General features: G+C 51.9%; 1 protein-coding gene across 1 annotated transcript in view; it reads left to right on the top strand.

Annotated features, from left to right (window-relative positions):
- Positions 1 to 19,419, top strand: part of Muc4 (mucin 4, cell surface associated) — a 47,741-nt gene that overhangs the window by 23,506 nt on the left and 4,816 nt on the right. The window contains exons 3-20 of the mRNA XM_060370244.1: positions 50 to 178; positions 1,662 to 1,795; positions 2,483 to 2,647; positions 3,502 to 3,657; positions 5,275 to 5,405; positions 6,825 to 6,913; positions 8,651 to 8,830; positions 8,997 to 9,116; positions 9,764 to 9,883; positions 10,339 to 10,550; positions 11,739 to 11,823; positions 12,185 to 12,352; positions 13,002 to 13,103; positions 13,403 to 13,636; positions 14,590 to 14,727; positions 17,094 to 17,275; positions 18,135 to 18,294; positions 19,167 to 19,346. Of these exons, the coding sequence (XP_060226227.1) occupies positions 50 to 178; positions 1,662 to 1,795; positions 2,483 to 2,647; positions 3,502 to 3,657; positions 5,275 to 5,405; positions 6,825 to 6,913; positions 8,651 to 8,830; positions 8,997 to 9,116; positions 9,764 to 9,883; positions 10,339 to 10,550; positions 11,739 to 11,823; positions 12,185 to 12,352; positions 13,002 to 13,103; positions 13,403 to 13,636; positions 14,590 to 14,727; positions 17,094 to 17,275; positions 18,135 to 18,294; positions 19,167 to 19,346 (2,685 nt within the window). The remainder of the gene's footprint in view (positions 1 to 49; positions 179 to 1,661; positions 1,796 to 2,482; positions 2,648 to 3,501; positions 3,658 to 5,274; positions 5,406 to 6,824; positions 6,914 to 8,650; positions 8,831 to 8,996; positions 9,117 to 9,763; positions 9,884 to 10,338; positions 10,551 to 11,738; positions 11,824 to 12,184; positions 12,353 to 13,001; positions 13,104 to 13,402; positions 13,637 to 14,589; positions 14,728 to 17,093; positions 17,276 to 18,134; positions 18,295 to 19,166; positions 19,347 to 19,419) is intronic.

Genomic DNA, 19,419 nt, shown 5'->3' on the forward strand with positions numbered 1-19,419 from the left:
ACTCTCATATATAATCCCCCCCTCATGCCTTCTCCCCCTATGTGTTCAGGAACAACCACGAGGGCAGACAATGACAAAAGCACATCACTCTCTGCAACCTCCTCGACCCTTACTACTCCCAGCACAACCACAGTCCCCAGGTCAACAGTAGCCCCGCCCCCCATCCTATCAGATCAAGGTAAGTGATGCCAATAAGGGAGAACCCTCTGCCTTCTACCTGAGCCAGACGGAAGGGTTGTAGCTGTCATTGTTAGGCTGCATTTGCCCATTTAGGTCTCTGTGTGTAGCCGAGGGGTCCAGTTCTTTGGATTCCTACTCTGTCCCATCAAGGCCGTGAACATTCCACCTTTTCCCCCCATTGTCTATCTAGAGCACTGGTACTCAACCTGTGGGTCATGACATTTTTTGGGGATTGAATGGCCTTTTCACAGGGGTATCTAAGGTCATCGGAAAACACAGGTATTTTCATTATGATTTATAACAGTAGCAAAATTAGAGTTATAAAGTAGCAACGAAAATAATTTTCTAGTTGGGGTTCACCACAACACGAGTTGCTGTACTAAAGGGTCACAGCATTAGGAAGGTTCTAGAGAGATGACACACGAATACTCAGTCTCAGCCTGCTTGCTTACGTTCAGCTTCTGCTCTCTGGGATTAGAGATCTCAGGGAACAATGGGACAGAACCAAACCTGGGTACCGAAGGCTCTTTTGTGCATTGCATGGGGCTGAGAGGATGGAGATTGGGGAACAATGAAGGGACCAATCAACTGTTCCAAAGATGAAAGGCCAGGAGGTAGGCATAAACAGTCATAAACCTGCAAGGAACGTGGAAATGAGGTCAAGGTGAACAGGAGGCTTTCTGGTGAGAGCTAGGGGAGCGGAGAGTACCCTAGATAGGTCAGGTGGTCTGAGAAGCTAGAATAAAGCTGTGAAAAGCTAGTCCTTGTGTTGAATGGGATGGAGAGCTCTGAAACGTTTGCGATCGCTGGGAGTAACGTGAAGAGCGTGGTGAGTAGGAGTCTGGTGTGTACCAGAACCACGTGGGTAAGGGAATCAGGAAGGATAATGGTTTGCATAGTGATGGCTGGTGCGGATAAATTCGGGAAGGTCAAGTGAGGCATCAGCCAGGAAGCCAAGAGTCTGTGCCAAGCCAAACAAGGCCATGCCAGTAGAGAGTTCTATTTGGGAGACACTTGGGACAAGGTTTCCTAAACTGTACTTCAAGGACATTTAGGGTGGCCTAGGGAAATTCTAGGAGGTCTTTAAACTTTCCTGGAGAAATACCATTGTAGGGACCAAGTTCCATTTTATGAAAAGGTCTTTAAGTGACAAGTCATCACTGTTTTGGACTTTCGTCTTTTCTCCGGTTAGTCGTTCTGACTTCCTGGTCAGAGAATATCTGTCTTATGGAGATATCCTCATGGCAGGACTGTTATGTCAGGGTGCCCTAACTTGAGGGATGCTGGGGTACCAGCTGAGAAATAAATAAGGAGATGTGTTACATAGGTACGGAGAGGCAGAACAAAGAGTTGGGGCCTACAGGGGCTCCTTTCAGAAGAGAGGACAAGGTGAGGGGCTGCTTAGGGGAAGCTCTCTCAGGATCCTTCTGAACCTGAAGGGAGGTAAAGAAATTTTCTGTCTTTCTTCTGTCCTGGCCTAGGCATTTCCCTATTCCCTTACGGGTCTCAAGTTGGAGACAGGCAGCTGTTTGCCCCGACTGTGGATTTCACCTCACCAGTCTTCAAGCTTGCGATTGGATTCCCCCTTGGCTCTGCTCTGCGTGATTCCTTCTACGTGAGTCTCCGAGTGAAAGTCACCTTTGTTGTACAACACCCTTGAAGCTTTCTTTAATGTCAGAGTTTCCAGTTGTGGAAAGCTGAAGGAAGCCGTGCCTCCCTGCCCGTATGAACAAAAATATCCTTACGCTGTCTAGTAAAATGAGATCACGGCTATTCCACAAGCTTTGTTAATGAGGAAGAAGCTATGCTTGGAAACTTGGTGGGTTCATGCCATTTCTATTTCCTGTGGCTACTTCCTGATTCCCTAGGATTCTCTCTTGCCTCCTCTTGCCCTCAGGAAGAGGAGTAGGGACACCCAATGAGCTCAACACAGTAATGAAAGTGAGAGCCTTGTTCCCTTTACCCTCATCTGATATGTCACAATCTTCAAGATAGGGCAAGGCCCTTTACCAAGAAGACTTTGCTCTGACAAAAGTTGTGATACACCACAAAGGCAGGACACAACCCTCTTCTTTGGACTGATATGGGAATGTCATAGCAATTCTGATAGAAATGAGCATTTGGGACATTACTAGGTAAAGCGTTCTCCTGGAAGGTAAAAAGTGGACAAGGGGACCATCAAGGTTGGCACCTCTAACCCTCTGCTCAGATGGGCTCTTAGGGGAAGCTCTTCTGAGGAGCTGGCCCTAGACTGTGATAACCCTTCCCTCATTTCTCCCTAACCGAGAACCCTTATGCACAGTTCACAGATAATGGCCAGATCATTTTCCCAGAGTCAGACTACAACGTCTTCTCCTACCCCAACCCACCTCAAAGAGGCTTCACAGGAAGGGACCGTGTGGCCATGGTGGCCCCATTCTGGGACGATGCTGATTTCTCCAGCTCCACAGGAGTCATATTTTACCAGGTGGGTCATTCCAGGCCACGGCAGTCGAGAAGTCAGAGCCTGGAGAGGTCAAAGGCGCTTCAAGGGCATTGTATCACATTCTAGGCTTGTGTGGGAAGGGACTGAAGCTTAAATACAGGGTAGGGAGGAAGCAGGGGAAGAATGCCAAACAGACTCTAGAACACCCTACCCTAACCACATGAAGGCCTGTAGGTGACAGCAACGGAGGTTGAGTCAGACAGAATCCCCTGCCCCACAGCACTCCTGAATTAAGCTAACAATGCCAGCCAGTGAATGTATGTAGCAACGGCTGTCATAACAAATATTTTTTTTGTGTGCCTACCATTGCCAAGACACTCCCTAAGCTCCAAAGATGGACAGACCCATATCTGTCCCTAAGGAGTTACAAGCTGGGCAGGAATGTAAAGCTAGACATTTGGTCATACCAGCCAAGCCAATTGGAGCTAAGAGAGGCATCAGTTCGATTCCAGAAGGCTTGAACTTTGGGGTTGGGAGCCTCTAGTTCACACACCCCAGATTTTCCTGCAGCCTCAGTTTAAGTTGATGTTAAAATCGAAAGGACTTGTGGAAATTCTGATTTGGGGAGAGGATGTGCAGGGAGCCGTGGGCACTGACATGAACAGCATCCCCAAGCAGGAAGCAGGGACCCCTTAGGGCAGCGCTTCTCAACCTTCCTACTGCTGCGACCCTTTAATGCAGCTCCTCATGTTGTGGTGGACCCCCACACACCATAAAATGATCTCATTGCTACTCCATCACTGTGGTGCTGCGACACTCATGAATTCTAATGGGAATACGCGGTGAGCAGGAGGATTTCTGGCGTGCGAGCGCCCTTACCTACCTTCCTCTCCTAGGAGTACAGCACATTTTTTGATGAAAACATCTGGCTAACGCGGAAGGTGGAGACTTTGATTAGTGAGTTTACAGGTGACTGGAGCTACAAAGCCAAGTGGACGCTGAAGGTCACGTGGGTCAACGTCCTTGCCTACCCTGCTCAGGGGAGCTTTGGGGTGAGTGGATCATGGGTGGCTCCCTGAGATGCTGCTGGGAGCCAGGCATCCCATCATCGGGGGGGGGGAGGGAGCTGCCTTTCCTGCTGGTTATGCTGTCCCTCGGGAGCATGGCCTACTGAGCCCTCACTCACAGCGGCTCACTCAGGGCAGGCCAGGCTTGCCTCAAGTCAGAAACCTGGGCTGCGCTCACAGGGGGGAATGTCTGTGGACTCACAGCTTCCTGTACCTCACACGGGTCAGCTTTCCTCTCCTGTAGTGAAAGTCAGTACGTGGCCCTTAGGGAGAGAGGAGGTTGATTTAGTTCTGTTGGAAGACTGGACATCAAATGCGAAGTGTGGGCTTGGCATCCCCTAGTGGCACTGAGAGCAGTGGTGGGCACGTGAGCAGAGGTAGGCGGGTGACTGTATCTCAACACGAAGAGGACTGTGCTCCAGGCTTGCTCCTTTTGTGACAGTCCTCTGGAGAGAACTCAAGGGGTCGCACAAGAACAGCCTGCTGCCCTAGAGACGGAAGGCCCCGTCTCAAAGCCACCACCGTTTTCATTGCCACCAGCCTGAGGACCAAGCCTTCACACTAGTGAACTAGTGAGGGTGAAGGGACACACACATAGGTGTGCCACATACATAGGTGTGCCAGAACCAGAGGCATGGCTCTGCTATTCCCGGCACCTTACAGGCAAAGCAGGTTATGAAATTTTGATCAGAGTCACTCTACAGAGCAAATGACAAAGGCACTGCTAGAACTCAGGTTTTCCCAAATTCTCTCTCTTAAGCATGGAGCCAGCCAATGGAAGTGGCTCCCCACACTCTCCAGAGCTCGCGTTTTTCCCCTCTGAGAACTCCCAGCTCTCGGGGTCTTTACGATCTCCGTGTTTGATCTTCAGTGGCTCCGGTCTACAGCCATACCACCCCGAGCATGCCTGTTCTTGTCCAAAGTCACGTGTTTCTTCACTTCAGTCTTCAATCTTTTTGGAAGAAAGGCTGCTGGTTATAGCTCTAGCTTTAGCTGGTTATCGCTGGTTACAGACCTTGGAGCAGGGTCTGAGTCCTCACCGTGGGCCAGGCTTGCTTCAAGTCAGAAACCTTAACTGCATTTACAGGCAACAGTGTCTGTGCGCTGACAGGTTCACATGACTCACAGGAGTGAGCTTTCCTATAGTGAAATATCAGTGCCACAGCCCGCAGATATCAACAGTTCGCTGACTGTCTCTCTTGGACAGGGCGTGTATAGGTCCTCCATACCACACAAGTGGAGGGGACAGCTGGACAATGACCTGACGCATCCCTGAGGGAGAGATAAGGAGGCCTCTCTCAACTCTGCTGTCTTGTCTAGCCTCTCAGGTTCCTGCAGCTCCCTCTTCTAACTGGATTGTAACCCACAGCCTTTTATTTCTCTTCCCTGAAAATAAAAAAGTTACAAAGAAGGAAAACAGGGCGCGCTAAATGCTTCCACACCCAAGGTAAACATTGCCCTAATTACAGCAAACCTGCCAGCATGTCCAGCCCTGTTGGACCAGATGATAATGCATGTGTCCGGTCAGAGGGTGTGGGGACACCAGGGGAGAAACCTCAGATCTCTCACAGAAGTCTCTGTTTGTCTCTTCCCAACTTCCAGACCAATACCTACCAAGCCATCCTCTCCACAGATGGGAGCGTGTCCTACGCCCTGTTTCTCTACCAGAGCGGTGGGATGAGGTGGGATGTGAGCCAGCACCTTCAAAACCACGTCCTCATGGGCTTCACCAGGTAGGACAGGATTGACTGGCTGCCAGCACTGAAGTGTGAGGGATAAGGGCTCCCTGCTCACACTCCCGTTCTGCCCTTGAAGATGCAGCCGTTCCTGATGAAAAGGCCTTTATCCATCCTGCCTTTGTTAATCACCTCAACACCTGTGCACTGGAGTCACTTCAACCTTTGACCTTGGCTTCCACTGACATTATCTGACTTCTCAGCTAGCAGCCACACGTCACACTCCACCTATCTCTTCATGTTCTTTCTTTCTTTACTTACTTACTCTGGTTATCACAGCCACCCATAGTAGCTGGCCATTATCCTGTAGATAAAAACATTATCCTATAGGTAAGAACACTTGGGTTCAGGCAGATGAGTCAAGTTGCCCAAAGCCAGAGTTTCAAAGTAGCAAAGTGGACATCCTGAACACAGACATCCAAGATTGGGATTTGTGCTTCCTGGTACCCTGCAGGTTAGAGGAAGCAGGAGGTGAGGTGGTCCAGCTGTGGCTGGCTACAGTGGGGGTCCCTGAACACGAAGGAGCCCCAGTCTCCGAAAGAACAGCTACCAGGCACCTGTCAGTGTGGCAATCAGTTGTCACGGTCACCCAACCGTCCCTTCCTGGGCAGTTGCCACAGATGGTTTTCTATTGCATTAGGTTGTGTTCACATGGCTTCCACTGGCCTTTGATGTGCAATGAAGGAGGAGAGCATGGGTAGCTAGCAATTTCACACCATCTTCACTGGACCCAACAGAGATGTCACACGTGTGCCTGTCCTCTAGTCTGTGCGACAGTAGAGCAAAGATCAGGAGTCGCTTTCTGTGGGCATGCTCCTGCAGTGGCACCGAGGCTGCTATTACAGATTTCTTCCATCCTGGACCGGTGGGGGTGTCCGGACCTGGAATCTGGTCTCCACTCAGATCTGAGGGATTTACGAATGCTGCTGTGTTGAAGCCTTAAGAGGCTGTGACGTGGTTGCGACTGACGTCTCTTTTACCCAGACATAAAACCCAGAGTCAGACATGTTAAACAACACGTGACAGAACCAGCAGTTGAAAGGGACAGCCTGACCCCAGAAACTGGCCTTGAATCATCCTTTGCAGTTTGTTCTTAGAGAGCGTCAAGGGAAAGTAAGGGAATCTGGCCTCAACTTCTATTGCTTTCGGACCCCGAGTGTACTGAGTGACCTGCTGAGGTCTCACCATCACTGATCAGATGTGGGATAAAGCAGAACCTCCCTGCCCCCGCCCATCTTCTCTTCCTTTTTAGTATGGGGACTCGTGGCTGCCCACCTGGCCGAGTCACGGGCTACCGGCTGCTGCCTGGGGGCTAGCTGGAGCAAGTGACAAACTGAATGACTGTGTAGCTCTCAGAATGAGAGCAGGAAGACTGAGGGCGACACGGAGGCCTGACAGTCTTTTCTTTGCCTGCAGTGGAGATGGGTATTTTGAAAACAGCCCACTGACATTCCGGCCGGCCTCGGAGAAGTACCGACCTGACCGATTCCTGAATTCCAGATTAGGTAAACGTGCTACCCACCACATAGGAGCTGGCCTCAGTCTTTCCTCGCCCCCTACTCCATATGCCACGTCAGTCCTAGACAGCCGTAGCCCCTCCTGCACCCTGAAGAGCATCCTGCACAGGTGCTATCTACAGGGCATCCGAAGCTGGTGTTGCCTAGGCAACAACTTGTTCTAGCCCCACCCTCAACCCCTGTAAGTTCTCCTTCTGGGGAAAAGCCAAACCCAGGCTGTCTGCCGGTGGGTGCTCGGGTCCTGAAGTGAGAACAAGGGTATTGTAGGAAGGGATATAGGTGTGAGTTAGGATGACCCACAGAAATGGTCCTCCCAGAGCTGGAGCGAGGTTCTTAAAGAGACCCACCAGGAGGAGTCCCAAAAGGCCAGCATTCACTCAGTCAGCATTTCCTGAGCACTTATCTGCCGGACAGTCGGTTAACAGGCAGAAAAGTGAAGGGAAAGGGGGAGAGGGTCAGCCATGTTGGCTTTCAACACACATTCGCTGTGGTAGAGAGCTGAGTGTCCATAGCAGACTGCTGAACTTCCTCCGAGACTCAGTGTCCTACACAGAGGCTCCAAAGGGAAAGAGATGTCAGCTTCCAAAATGTGGTGGAGAAAAGGGCATGCTAGCAACCGGGAGAGGTCAGCCATGCTGATCTTGAAGCGTGAGTCAAGGTCTATTTGATCTGGGACAAAGATGTTTGACAATCAGGTGGATCAGTTGGAAACTCTCCCTGTGGAAGAATTTCCCTGTCATATTAGGGCTCTCTATGAGACACATGTACTTGTGAAATAGAGCATCATGTGTATGTGTGTGTATGAGTTTGTGTATGCGTGCATGTTTGTGTGTGTATGTGTGTGCATATGCGTGTGTGTGTGTGTATGTATCCATGTCTTTGTGTGTGTGTGTGTATGTGTATACAGATCACGATAAACAGTGTTATTCTTCTGAAAAGCTTCCTTTTCTTCATTTATGTGGGTATAGGGTTGAAAATCTTACACTCTAGATCATATTTTGTTCAGGGCTGGGGGAGGCTCTGGGGTCCTTTTTCTCTCCTTGAAGTTGCCTGTGCAGTATGAAACTTCCAACCAATTGAAGCTTTAAACTTGACAACCGCACTGAGGATCTTTCTAGTTACTTCTCCCTTCCCAAGATGGTGTCTGGGCCCAAGAGAGGATTTCCCAGACTCACAGTGTTAGAGCAGGGCCCCACTGGCCTGGCAACTTTTCTGTGGCTTCAGCTAGCTTCTGGGCATGGACCTCTGTCCTGGTCGCTTTGGCCACTGAAAAGGAAAGGAAGGGGCGTCATGAAGACCGAGTGTCTCATGATGTGATTGGGTGGATGCTGTGTCTCTAGGGAAAGAAGTGAAGTGTTTTGGGAATTGGAAGGTGGAAGGTCTGGGAGAGAGAGAGAGAGAGAGAGAGAGAGAGAGAGAGAGAGAGAGGAGGGGGAGGGAGGGAGAGATGAATGAACAGGGGGCAGGGAAGGAGGCAAGGCAGGTAGGCCATGCTGGGCAAGTGCCTCCCTGCCCAGCATTTGTCCCAGATTTTTGCCCAAAGGTCTGTGGTTTGGAGATAAATCATTGCCAGTCTGAGTTGAGTCCCTCCCTAGAAAGAGCTGTTCAGAGAGGCAGGGCGTGAGATGGAGGCTGCAGTCACGAATCTTCACTGAGCGCAAAGCTGAAGCAGACAGAGCTCTCAGCCCATGTCCTGCAATAATTACTGCTATCCTCGTTCCTCAGGCATCCGGGGGTTGCAGGTCTACAGGCTCCACAGGGAGGTGAGACCCAACTTCCGGCTCAAGTGTCTGCAGTGGTTGGAGAGCCAGCCTCAGCAGCCCAGCTGGGGCTGGAACCAGATTTCCTGCCCTTGCTCCTGGCAGCAGGGGCGATGGGACTTGCGGTTCTGGCCCGTGAACACAGGTGATGCCTCCTTCCTGTCCGTCACAAACCCACCCACTGTCGTCACCTCTGCTCACACCTGTTCTGCCCTTTCCCAGGCACTCTGAGCACACACACCCCTCCCCTAGACACCCCTGTCCCATCTCCACTGAGCTGCTGGGCCTCAGGATGTCCGGTCTCCTTGCAGGTTGGTGGAACAGCAGGCAGCTGTGCAGCTTCTCCTCCAGGGGAGGGGGCGTGTGCTGCAGCTATGGCCCCTGGGGAGAGTTTCGGGAAGGCTGGAGAATGCACAGTCCTTGGCAGTTTGGTATGTATCTCCCTGGAGATCTCCGGCCCACGTGACCCGGAGCCTGAGGCTCTTCTCAGACAAACTACACGAAGTCTCTATTCCCCAAAGCTTTCCGGCTTCTCCCCTCCTCTGACCCCAATTCCCTGATCTTCGGAAATTCAGAAGATCCCACCCTCCCCGCATTCGCTCAGATTGGGACAGAGTGTGCCCTCGGCCTGGAGTGGGAATTTTTCCAGGCAAAGGAAGAGAGTTTACTTTGACTTTATCCTCTGGCCCACGCTAACAAGATGTTTTTTTTTTTTGGGGGGGGGGTGAGACTTAGGATCATCTCACCACAGAGGCCTTCCAAGGGAGCTAGAGCACACAGAGGTGAATTGGGTAGGGTAGCCTGCGTCTGCCCACCCTTGGTCCTGCTCTAGTCTCTTCTCACCATCATCTATGCCCTCCCTTCCCCTGGCTCTCTGAGGGCTTCTCCCATGTGCCCTGCTACATAACAACCCCAAGATGCCTTCAAGGAGGACATACAACGGCATTTCCTCCAAGTCACCGACAGCGAGCACGGAAGGATGTGAACTGTGCCACGCCACCCATACACCATACTCTACCAAACCCGCCAGCCGGTTCTCCAGGGCCCGTGCCCTCTGACAGAGCGTTCTTCTCCACAGACCAGGAGCGGGAGGCACAGAACTGGTGCTGCCACTGGAACAACAAGCCCTCCTTCTGTGTCCAGTACCAGCGCAGGCGGCCCCGCATTAGCTGTGTGTGGTACAGGCCCCCACGGCCCGGTGAGCATGATGACTGAGGTGTGGTGTCCAGGAAGGGAGCCTGGATTAGTAAGGGATCAACTTCCGAGGGCAGAATTGTGGCCACAGGGATGATGGGGACAGGTCTTGTGGAGGCTAACAGCTAACAGAGCAGATTTGGGCATGACTCTTGCAAATGGGTGAGAACTGGGGCCAGGGACTATGAGGGCAAGAGGCCTTTCGGGGCAGATTCTGGATGCCAGGAGAAATTACCCATGCTTGAGTCCACCAAGATGGAAACCTTACCTACAGGGCAGACAGAGCCTCAGACTATGGCCCCAATTTGCTGGTGTGTGGCCCTGGCTGTCCCGGATAGAACTGACAGACCAGGCTGGCTCGAACTCACAGCGATCCGCCTGCCCCTCTGCCCCTGCTTCCCGAGTGCTGGGACTAAAGACGTGCGCCACCACGCCTGGCTCTAACCTATTTTCTTCTAGCTTGGACGTTTGGTGATCCCCACATCACCACTCTGGATAATGTCGGATACACCTTCAATGGGCTGGGAGACTTCCTGCTGGTCCAGGCCCAGGATACGAATTCCTCTTTCCGGCTGGAGGGCCGCACTGCCCAGACTGGCTCTGCCAAGGCCACGAACTTCATTGCCTTTGCTGCTCAATACAACACCAGCAGCCTGGGTTCTTCCATCACAGTAAGTGAGGAGGGTATCCAAGTATCCCTGCCTCCCTTCCCCAGAACCCCTCAGAGACCGGCAGCTGGACACCGGAAGAGAAAGAGAAAGAGAATAAAGAGAGGAGGAGAGATCCATTGAATACTTTCTCACTGCTCTGTTACCACTCCTTTTTTAACTCCATTTTATTTATGTTTCTTAATGCCTCTCTTGTACCGCCCTTCTCCACCCCAAACCCTTCCAACACCAGGTAGGAGAGAAAGAAGGTTAGTGGGGAAATGGGGCATAGTTTTCCTTAACTACTTCCTGCCGGCTAGGGCCATTGGGTTCCTTGGGGCAAGTCCAATTTTTTTTTTTCCTCCAACTTCTCATCATACTGCATCAACAGTAACAGGAGCTGCAGGGGGGAACCCCCAGCAGCCTTGTTCTTTCTTGGAGCCTCCTCACCACTCTCTGGGCTCTGGCATTTATTCCCTCTCCAGAGTCCTCACACATAAACTATCTGCAGCTGGCAAAGAGTCCGTCTCAGAGCCCACGCGAGGCAAATAGTTTGCTGCCGGGGACAGTTTGCAGCACTCCCATACCCCACACCTGGGATTAAAACAAAAACACGCTTATAGATCATAAACCAAAACTTTCACAACACTGCTGTGTCCAGGTACCTGACAAGGAGCAACTTGGGGAAGGAAGGGTGTGCTAGGAAGTTTCATGCCAATTTGATGTAGGAGTCGTCTGGGAGGAGGGAACCTTAACTGATAAAATGCCGCCATAAGATTGGGCGACAGGCACGTCTGTAGGGCGTTTGTTTGTTTGGTTGGTTGGTTTTTGAGGCACGGTTTCTCTGTGTAGTCTTGGCTGTCCTAGACTCACTTTGTAGACCAGGCTGGCCTCAAACCCACAGAGATCCACCTGCCTCTGCCTCCCAAACGCTGGGATCAAAGGTGTGACACCACCGTCAGCCGAGTCACTGTTTTCTCAGAGCACAGTGGGGACAAGGATACTGTCTTTTCACGAGGCTGCTGGGAGCTAGCCTGGAACCCCCTGAGCTCTCCACACATATCAGCTGGCATATCCTTATTGCTTGCCCCCTCCATCCCCTGCCTCTTCCATTGGCCGGGAACTTAGCCTTGAATTGCTCCCTAGAGCTTCATTTCCAGGCCTCTGCTTTGCCTGCTGGTTGGGCTCAGGCCTCCTCCAATTCCTTCCCAGGTCCAGTGGTTCCTTGAGCCCAACGACAAAATCCGAGTTCTATGCAATAACCAAACTGTGGACTTTCTCACCAGCCACACGGAAGGTAGGCTCAGTATGTGTCCCGCTGCACATTCTTTGGTTTCAGCAGGAGCTCAGCCCCTGGGAGTAGTGTGACCGGGGTGGGGTGGGGGGGACGGAGGCTACGACGCCCAGCAAAACAATGTTTTTGCTGTCCCTTAAACTGACCTTCATGGGAAGACCTTCCTCTAGCCCAGGCATTGAACTTTCCTCATTTCCTACCTTAGAAGGAAGGCTCTAGAGGCTGGTCTGGATGGAGTGGGGCCTTTAGTTGAGGCATGGTCAGGCTACCCCAGTGCCCTCTGTGCCACGAGCCTTCACTGCTGCCGAGTTGTGGGTCCAAGGGTCATGCTGGCAGCCGTGTCACCTGTCTTCCTATATTCCAGGCTTGCCCACGTTCAATTCCACTGGCGTCCTACTGACCCACAATGGCTCCCAAGTCTCAGCCAACTTTGATGGGACAGTGACTATCTCCGTGATTGCTCGCTCCAACATCCTTCATGCCTCCACCAGCCTCTCAGAGGAGTACCGAAACCACACAAAGGGCCTTCTGGGTAAGAAGCAGAGCTTAGACCACACCAAGGCAGCTGCCCCTCCTGTGGGCCTTGGACTTCCTGTCCAGTTCTTCCTCAGCCCCCTTGAACAAAGACAGGGGCTGATTCACCCACTGTGTAGGCCAATTTCCTGTTTGTCTGCCATCTTTTCTTTGTTTTTTGTTTGTTTTCTGAGACAGGGTTTCTCTGTGTAGCCTTGGCTGTCCTGTACTCACTTTGTAGACCAGGGCTGAACTCGAACCCACAGAGATCCTCCTGCCTCTGCCTCCCTGAGTGCTGAGACTAAAGGTGTGTGCCACCAGGCCCGGCTAGTCGGCCATCTTTTCAAGGGAGCATAAAGGCAACTCTATAGGGAAGGTGAAGGCCCAACTGTCCTCTTCCTCCCCCAACCCCTTCTACACTTCCTTTTTTAAAAACTCTCATCTCCTTCCTCCCTCCCATCTTCCCCCACATTCTTCTTGGTTTTCTTCTCCCTCTTTAGAGCACAATCGTTCCCCACAATGGGCCTCTCTCTTCAAAGCAGGGTGTATGTGTGTCTTCTCCCACCTCCTGGGGCCCTGGACCCAGGACAGATGCAGCTGACCTGCTGGCTGCTCCCAGCAGAATGGATGCCACTCTTCTGTAGTGTCAAAGGTCCTCTATCCCGCAGGAGTCTGGAATGACAATCCCGAAGATGACTTCAGGATGCCCAACGGCTCCACCATCCCGTCAAACAGCTCCGAGGAGACGCTTTTCCGCTATGGAATGACATGTGAGTCTGGGGGGTAATTAGGCCCCTGGGGCAGGTCAGCGAGGGAGCTGCTATGTTGTCTTCTTTGTGCTTGTGGGAAGCTTATGCAACCTCCCTGAGGTCTGAAGGTTTCGCCACTGCCCCGTGTTTGTCCCTTGTCTCCACCCCACTCGTATGTCTCCTCCAGGAAGGGAGGAGGGGAGTGGGTGGCCTTCACCCCCTCACACACAGAGCAGAGCCGTATCCAGTGAGGGTTAGGAGTGGGCACAGCTGAAATGCGCCTGCGGCCTCATGCCACCACCGTGTCTCTTGTGTTATAGGGAAAATCAATGGGACAGGCCTCCTTGGGATGAGGACAGATCCTCTGCCTTCCAACTTCACCCCCATCTTCTTCTCCCAACTGCTCACTAACAACACCTCAGAAGAAAACTTGGCTTCTGGGTGCAACGGAGACCGACAATGCGAGTTTGACGTTCTGGCCACAGGAAACAAAAATCTTGGACAGAACACCAACACGATCTTCAAGACATTCCAGCAAGCGAATGGCACCCTCAGTAAGTGACACGAGGCTCAGGGAGACCTTCCCAGAAACGGGGAGCAGAGGAGGACCCCCATTTTATGACATCCCTTCAAGCTCCACATTTTTATTCCTTGAATGGATCAAACCCCTCCGACAGCTCCCAGCTCACTCAGGCCCCTCTGATGGACAACAGCCTTTCCTTCACTGCCCTGTGACCTCTGTCTCCTCCAGCGCCCACCACCCCTTCCCTGGTGCTTCCCCTCCCCTACCCCACTGGATCCTTTGGGCTCACTGGTAACTTGGCACATGCCCTTCTCTCGCCTGCCAGGCTCTCTCCACAGACAGCCCCAGGCATGTTGTCGCTCATCCTTTGCCACTGTCTTCTTAGCAAGATCCTCTGGACAGCCTTGTCTCCTATTTTGTGTTCATTCACACTCCTTTTCCTGACTTTTTTTTTTTTTAGTATTTATAACCACTCAGTGTGATTTATGATTTATAATTCCCTTAGACCTCTTTTTTTTATCACGTGCTCATAGATATATCACATGCTCTATTAGTAGAATGAATCAATAAACAATGGAGTGGAAATAATAGGCTTCCAAGAAACAGAACATTGAGAGAGTTTGACTGTTTCTGGAAAAAAAAAAAAAGAATGTCCATCTACTTCTCACCCTCCTGGCTTTCAGCTCTTCCCAGGGTAAAACTGACTATCTGTTCTCAAGGTCCCGAGTGGCATTCTGTTCAGGGAAGAATAATCCAGTTTGAGGTGGGGTAGAAAAATGGAGGCTAAAGGTTAGCCAGTGGGCAGTACAAGCCAAAGATGCTCGGCACAGTTCTCAGAGCAGGGAGAAGACTGGGTCCTGCTCCCAGAGGTGGGCCTCGGGCTTGGTTCCCGGCTTGTAGAAAGAGTCACGGAGAAGGAGAGCAGAGAGGGAAGGCGGCTGAGTGCCCCCGAGCATAGCCAGTCCCCACGTCTCTCTGTTTCAGATCAGTTCCCACCCTCTATCAACTGCTCCAGCAAGATTCACGCCTACAAGGGGCAGACAGAGACCATTGAGATCGCCAGCGACTCTGAGAATGTCACATTCAGCCTCACCAACCCGTGCAGTGGCTTTAAACTCTCCGGTATGATTCTTTTGACTGACATCAATAGGATGGGGTCGGGGCAGGAGTCAACTTGGGCTTCCTTGCATTTCTTTATTCTGTACAGCATCCTGTCATTTTTGTTTTCATTTGAATACCCAGGACCAACAAACAGTTTCCTTCTTTCCCCTCTTCTCCTCTCCTCACCTTGAGTCTCTCTCCCTCTGCCTCCCTCTTCCCTCTCTCTCTCTGAGACAGGGTCTTACTACCATAGTCCAAGCTGTCCTGAAATGTCCCACGTAGCCAAGGCAACAAACAAATCCCTGGTTTTTGTACCTCAGCCTCTGAACTAGTGCCGTGGCTGGTTTTCAATGTCAACTTGCAATAACCTAGAATCATTTGTCTCCATAGAAGAATTACCTAGATCAGGCTGACCTGTAGGCAGGTTTGTTGCCCAGGGCAGGTGGGGTGGTAGTGTCGATTGTCAGTTATCATCTGAATGTGGGTGGGACCATTCCATGCGCTGAGCCTTCCTTGAACTGTTAATGAAGAAAACTAGCTGAGCAGAAGCGGCAAAGCAAACAGCAGGCAGCAGGGGTGCATTCCTTCTTCCCTGATCTTGACCAGATGTGACGACTAGCTGACTTCCCCTCTGCCATAGACTTAAACGTTTAACTGTAAGCTAAATAAACCCTTTCCTTCCCTAAATTGCTTTTGTTCAGGGAGTCTTAGCACAACGTCAGAGATGAAGCTAGAATAAGGACGCATCACCACATCTGGCTTGAGGAACAGCTCTTCTTCTTAAAATTCGTTTTTATTAATTCTGATCATGTGCCTGTGTGAGTGGGGTTTGTGGGTACATAAGTTCAGGTGCTGGAACTGGCTAGAGGTGTGAGTCCCCCCTGGAGCTGGAGTTATAGGCAGAGTAAGCCACCTGAGGTGGATGCTGGGAACTGAACTCGGGTCCTTTGAATGAGCCATCTCTCCAGCCCCCGAGAAGGGGCATTTCCAAAGATTGGTAGTTAGAGCTCGCCATAGCGGCTCAAGCCTGTAATCCTACCGGGTGGGAGACTGAGGAAGGAGGATTGCCATGAGATCGAGACCAGTCTGGGATACAGAATGACACCCCGTCTCAAGAAAAGAGAGAGAGAGATCCATAGTTCAAACAGGTGGCGCCTCTCAAGGGCTAGCAGTAAGGGGTTTAGATAGATTTAAATAGGTAGACTGACTCTGGGCACACACAGGTTAGGCAAAGGTCATTTCACCTTCATCTAATAATATACATTTTTTTTTTTTTTGGAGACGGGTCTCATTACGTAGCTCTGGCTGTCCTGGAACTCACTCTGTAGAACAGGCGAGCCTTGAACTTACAGAGATCTGCCTGCCTGCCTCTGTCTCTTGGGATTAAAGGTGTGCAGCACCATCATGGAGCGTATAACAAATGGTCAGAATAATCAAGTAAGACCATTCAGAATACTAGGTTAGCCTGGTAGTGGTGGCACACTCCTTTAATCCCAGAACTCAGGAGGCAGAGGCAGGTGGATCTCTTGAGTTCGAGGCCAGCCTGGTTTACAGAGTGAGTTCCAGGATAGTCAGGGCTACACAGAGAAACCCTGTCTTCTTGAAACAACAACAATAATTATAGTTTACAGGGCTGGTGAGATGGCTCAGGAGGTAAAAGGGATTGTCACTGAACCTGATGACCTATGTTCCACCCCTAGGACCCATACGTAGAAGGAAAGAACCAGCTCTTGCAAGCTGTCCTCTGACCTCCACATGAATGCTAAGCGTGCATGCTCCCAGCCCCCATAATAAGTAAATGGAATAAAACCCATGAGTTTATAGCATTGTCATACCTATGAAAAGAATAGCACACTGTGAAATTAGACTAAAGAGATACAAATACTCTGTTCCCTGTAGTCTGCTGTCTGATAAGGTAGCTAAGGCCCAGGAAGTCAGAGGAGAAGACAGAAGAAGAGGTCCTGGGAGACGAAGCCATTCCACCCTGCAGTTTGGGGAAGGGTTAGGAGGACTCTGATGTTTGGTCCCCACCATGACCCATCTTTGACAGGCACAAGCAGGGATAGACTTAGGGGCCTCTGTTGGTGTGTGTGTGTGTGTGTGTGTGTGTGTGTGTGTGTGTGTATGGGGGGGGGAGTAGCTTTCTCTTATGTGGATTTCTACCTACACGGAGCACATCTAGCAGGTGTTGCCTCCCTCCAGCGTGGATCTTGACCCGAATCACCCTGGGAATCCCAGATCTGCTCAAAAGGATGCCTGGTGGCATTCAAGATTTGGGGAGAGGCCTGAGGGAGAGGCCACAGGAGCAGTCAGGGTAGTGGATGCCAGGATGCATTGACCACACTGAGAACTCTGCCAGCCACTGAGATCTCTTTTTCTCTGGACAGGGAACAGGATGTTGCAGTGGACACCAACTTCCCCAGAAGCATGTACCCTGGAGATTCTAGCAAGAGACGCCAGGACTGGCTTGTCATCCTCATTCCAGCCCGAGTTGGTGGCTTGCTTCTGCAGTAATGAGAGCCAGTGTTTGTACAGCGAGACCAGCAGGGAGGGCAATTCTTCCCTCGAGGTGAGTAGCAGGAGCTGAGGAGGTGGTCCTTTGTTGGTGGTGCGGGGAAAGCAAGTGGAGAGATGCTATGACTGGGCTCTCTCCTGGGCAAGGTGGATGCAGGGAGCAGGGTGCTGCTGTGATGGGAGAGCAGCGCAGGGCCCATCTTGGGTTACAAACTCCTGCGTGAAGTGGAACCTTCATCATGGCTTAGAGCACGAAAGAGTTTTTGGGTCCCACCTCCCATTCTGTCACTTCAGCCTTTCTTGTGCTTCCCTGCCATGGCACTGAGCTGTAGGATGAGAGGGCTTCCCCATGCTTTCTGGATAGAGGCCAGTGCCTCCAGCACAGGTGCTCTGCCTCCCTCCAGAGCAGGGGGACCTGAGCCTGCTGTGCTCAGACACAAGAAGCCCTTTATAGGGCATTACAGAGAGTAGCTCACCGCAGCACACCTCTTTGGGGTCGGGAAGAGAGGGACAGGACAGGATGCTTCTCTCTTTGTTCTTCGCTCCAGCTGAGGGGGCACCTTTTTCAGTTGGGAGAAAACCCTCTCCAACCACGTCTGTGGCCAAGCTTCATGGCCCACGTCCGCCGATCTTGCCCCATTTCCGCTTTGTGGCTTTGTTCTTCTTTCCCTTGTGTTTCTTCCCCCTGTCTTCCTCTATCAAGGATTCCAGGGAAGGAGGTGAAGCATGAGAGAGGCGAGGCTCAGAGCCTGCTACAGGGCCAGGCAGGGGATTTTGTAGCCTTGGGAATGGAACTCAGTCCAGGCCTGTTCGAGATGGTGCCAGAGACCAAGACAAGCAAGGCTTCTCACAGGAGACCTGTGAGGGCAGAAGTTCTCTGGCTTCTGGATCCCAGCAACACTGCTGTTATCCAGGTGACCGGCTGCAAGTGTGACGGACTCAGCTTTGGCCGCTTCTGTGAACGCTCCAAGGACCTCTGCGAAGAGCCATGCTTCCCGAACGTGCCCTGCATTCCTGGGAAGGGCTGTGAGGCCTGCCCCGCAGGCATGACCGGAGACGGGCGACATTGCACAGGTGAACTGGAAACGGGTCCCTGGCGACACATCAAGGGTCTGTGACGCCAAAGACAAACTGGTGTCTTCGTCTTTAGCAACATGTCTTCAAATGCCTCATGATAAGAAGCTGTGATGGGGAGGGTTGGGAAGGGGTGGTAGATGGCTTGGGGCTGAAGGAGGGGACGCAGAAGCTGAGGGCTGGAATGGAGCAGCTCCGAGACCCTGCTGGAGAAAACGCGGGGCAAGACTGCTGGAGCAGGCTAAGGAACCAGACGTAAGCTGGGCTCTAGGCACCTGGGCCTCTTCAGAGACACAGACTCAGGGCCTCTGCTTTTCACAAGTCAGGACATTGAGAGGTGTTGCCGTGGGGGCCTGGTGACAGAGGAACCTCAGTTTTCCTCTGAGTTCTCTCTCACCCATCTTCTCTTCTCCCTCTGAGCCACTGTAGTCACCACGCCAGAGATGGCAGGGCAACCCCTACACTCCTCTAAGGTAGGCAAATACAACCAGGAGACTACTGTCGTCTGGGCAGAGGCCAGCGTGGGCAGAACCAGGAGATGAACGAGGAGGGAGACGGGAGGCAGGCAGATTGCGACCTTCTCCCATTGTCTTTCTCTGACACGGGTGCTCTGACCAACACGCCATGCCCTCTCAGAGCAGAGGTGAAAGAATGCTTAACTGGAAGACAGGGGAAGGTTGCTTTCCAAAGAAAGACTTGGAGAAGATGAGGGGAAGCTAGTTTGGGTTTCAGAGTGGCCCGTAAGCACAACACAGATTGGGCACACGTGGGGGGGGGGACCCTAAGATAAACTGAGCGCAGGTTCCAAGAGGCCAGTATCTCCCATCAGCCACCCCGCTATGGTGTGGCTGACTCCCCTACTCCCTTCACAGCTCTAGAAAACCCTTTGTTCTGCCAAAACCACTCCTGCCCCGTGAGTTACTGCTATAACCATGGCCACTGCTACATCTCCGGCACTCCAGACTGCCAGCCCACATGTACCTGTCCTCCGGCGTTCACTGATAACCGCTGCCTCCTGGCTGGGAACAATTTCACCCCCACCATCTCTAAAGGTACGACTGCATGCTCCTGCCATCCCAGCCCAACGCATCTCTCGTGTCCGGGAATGATGGGCAAACAGTGTCC

The sequence above is a fragment of the Meriones unguiculatus genome, chromosome 17 (genome assembly GCF_030254825.1).
Source record: "Meriones unguiculatus strain TT.TT164.6M chromosome 17, Bangor_MerUng_6.1, whole genome shotgun sequence".
NCBI classification, from domain to species: Eukaryota; Metazoa; Chordata; class Mammalia; order Rodentia; family Muridae; genus Meriones; species Meriones unguiculatus.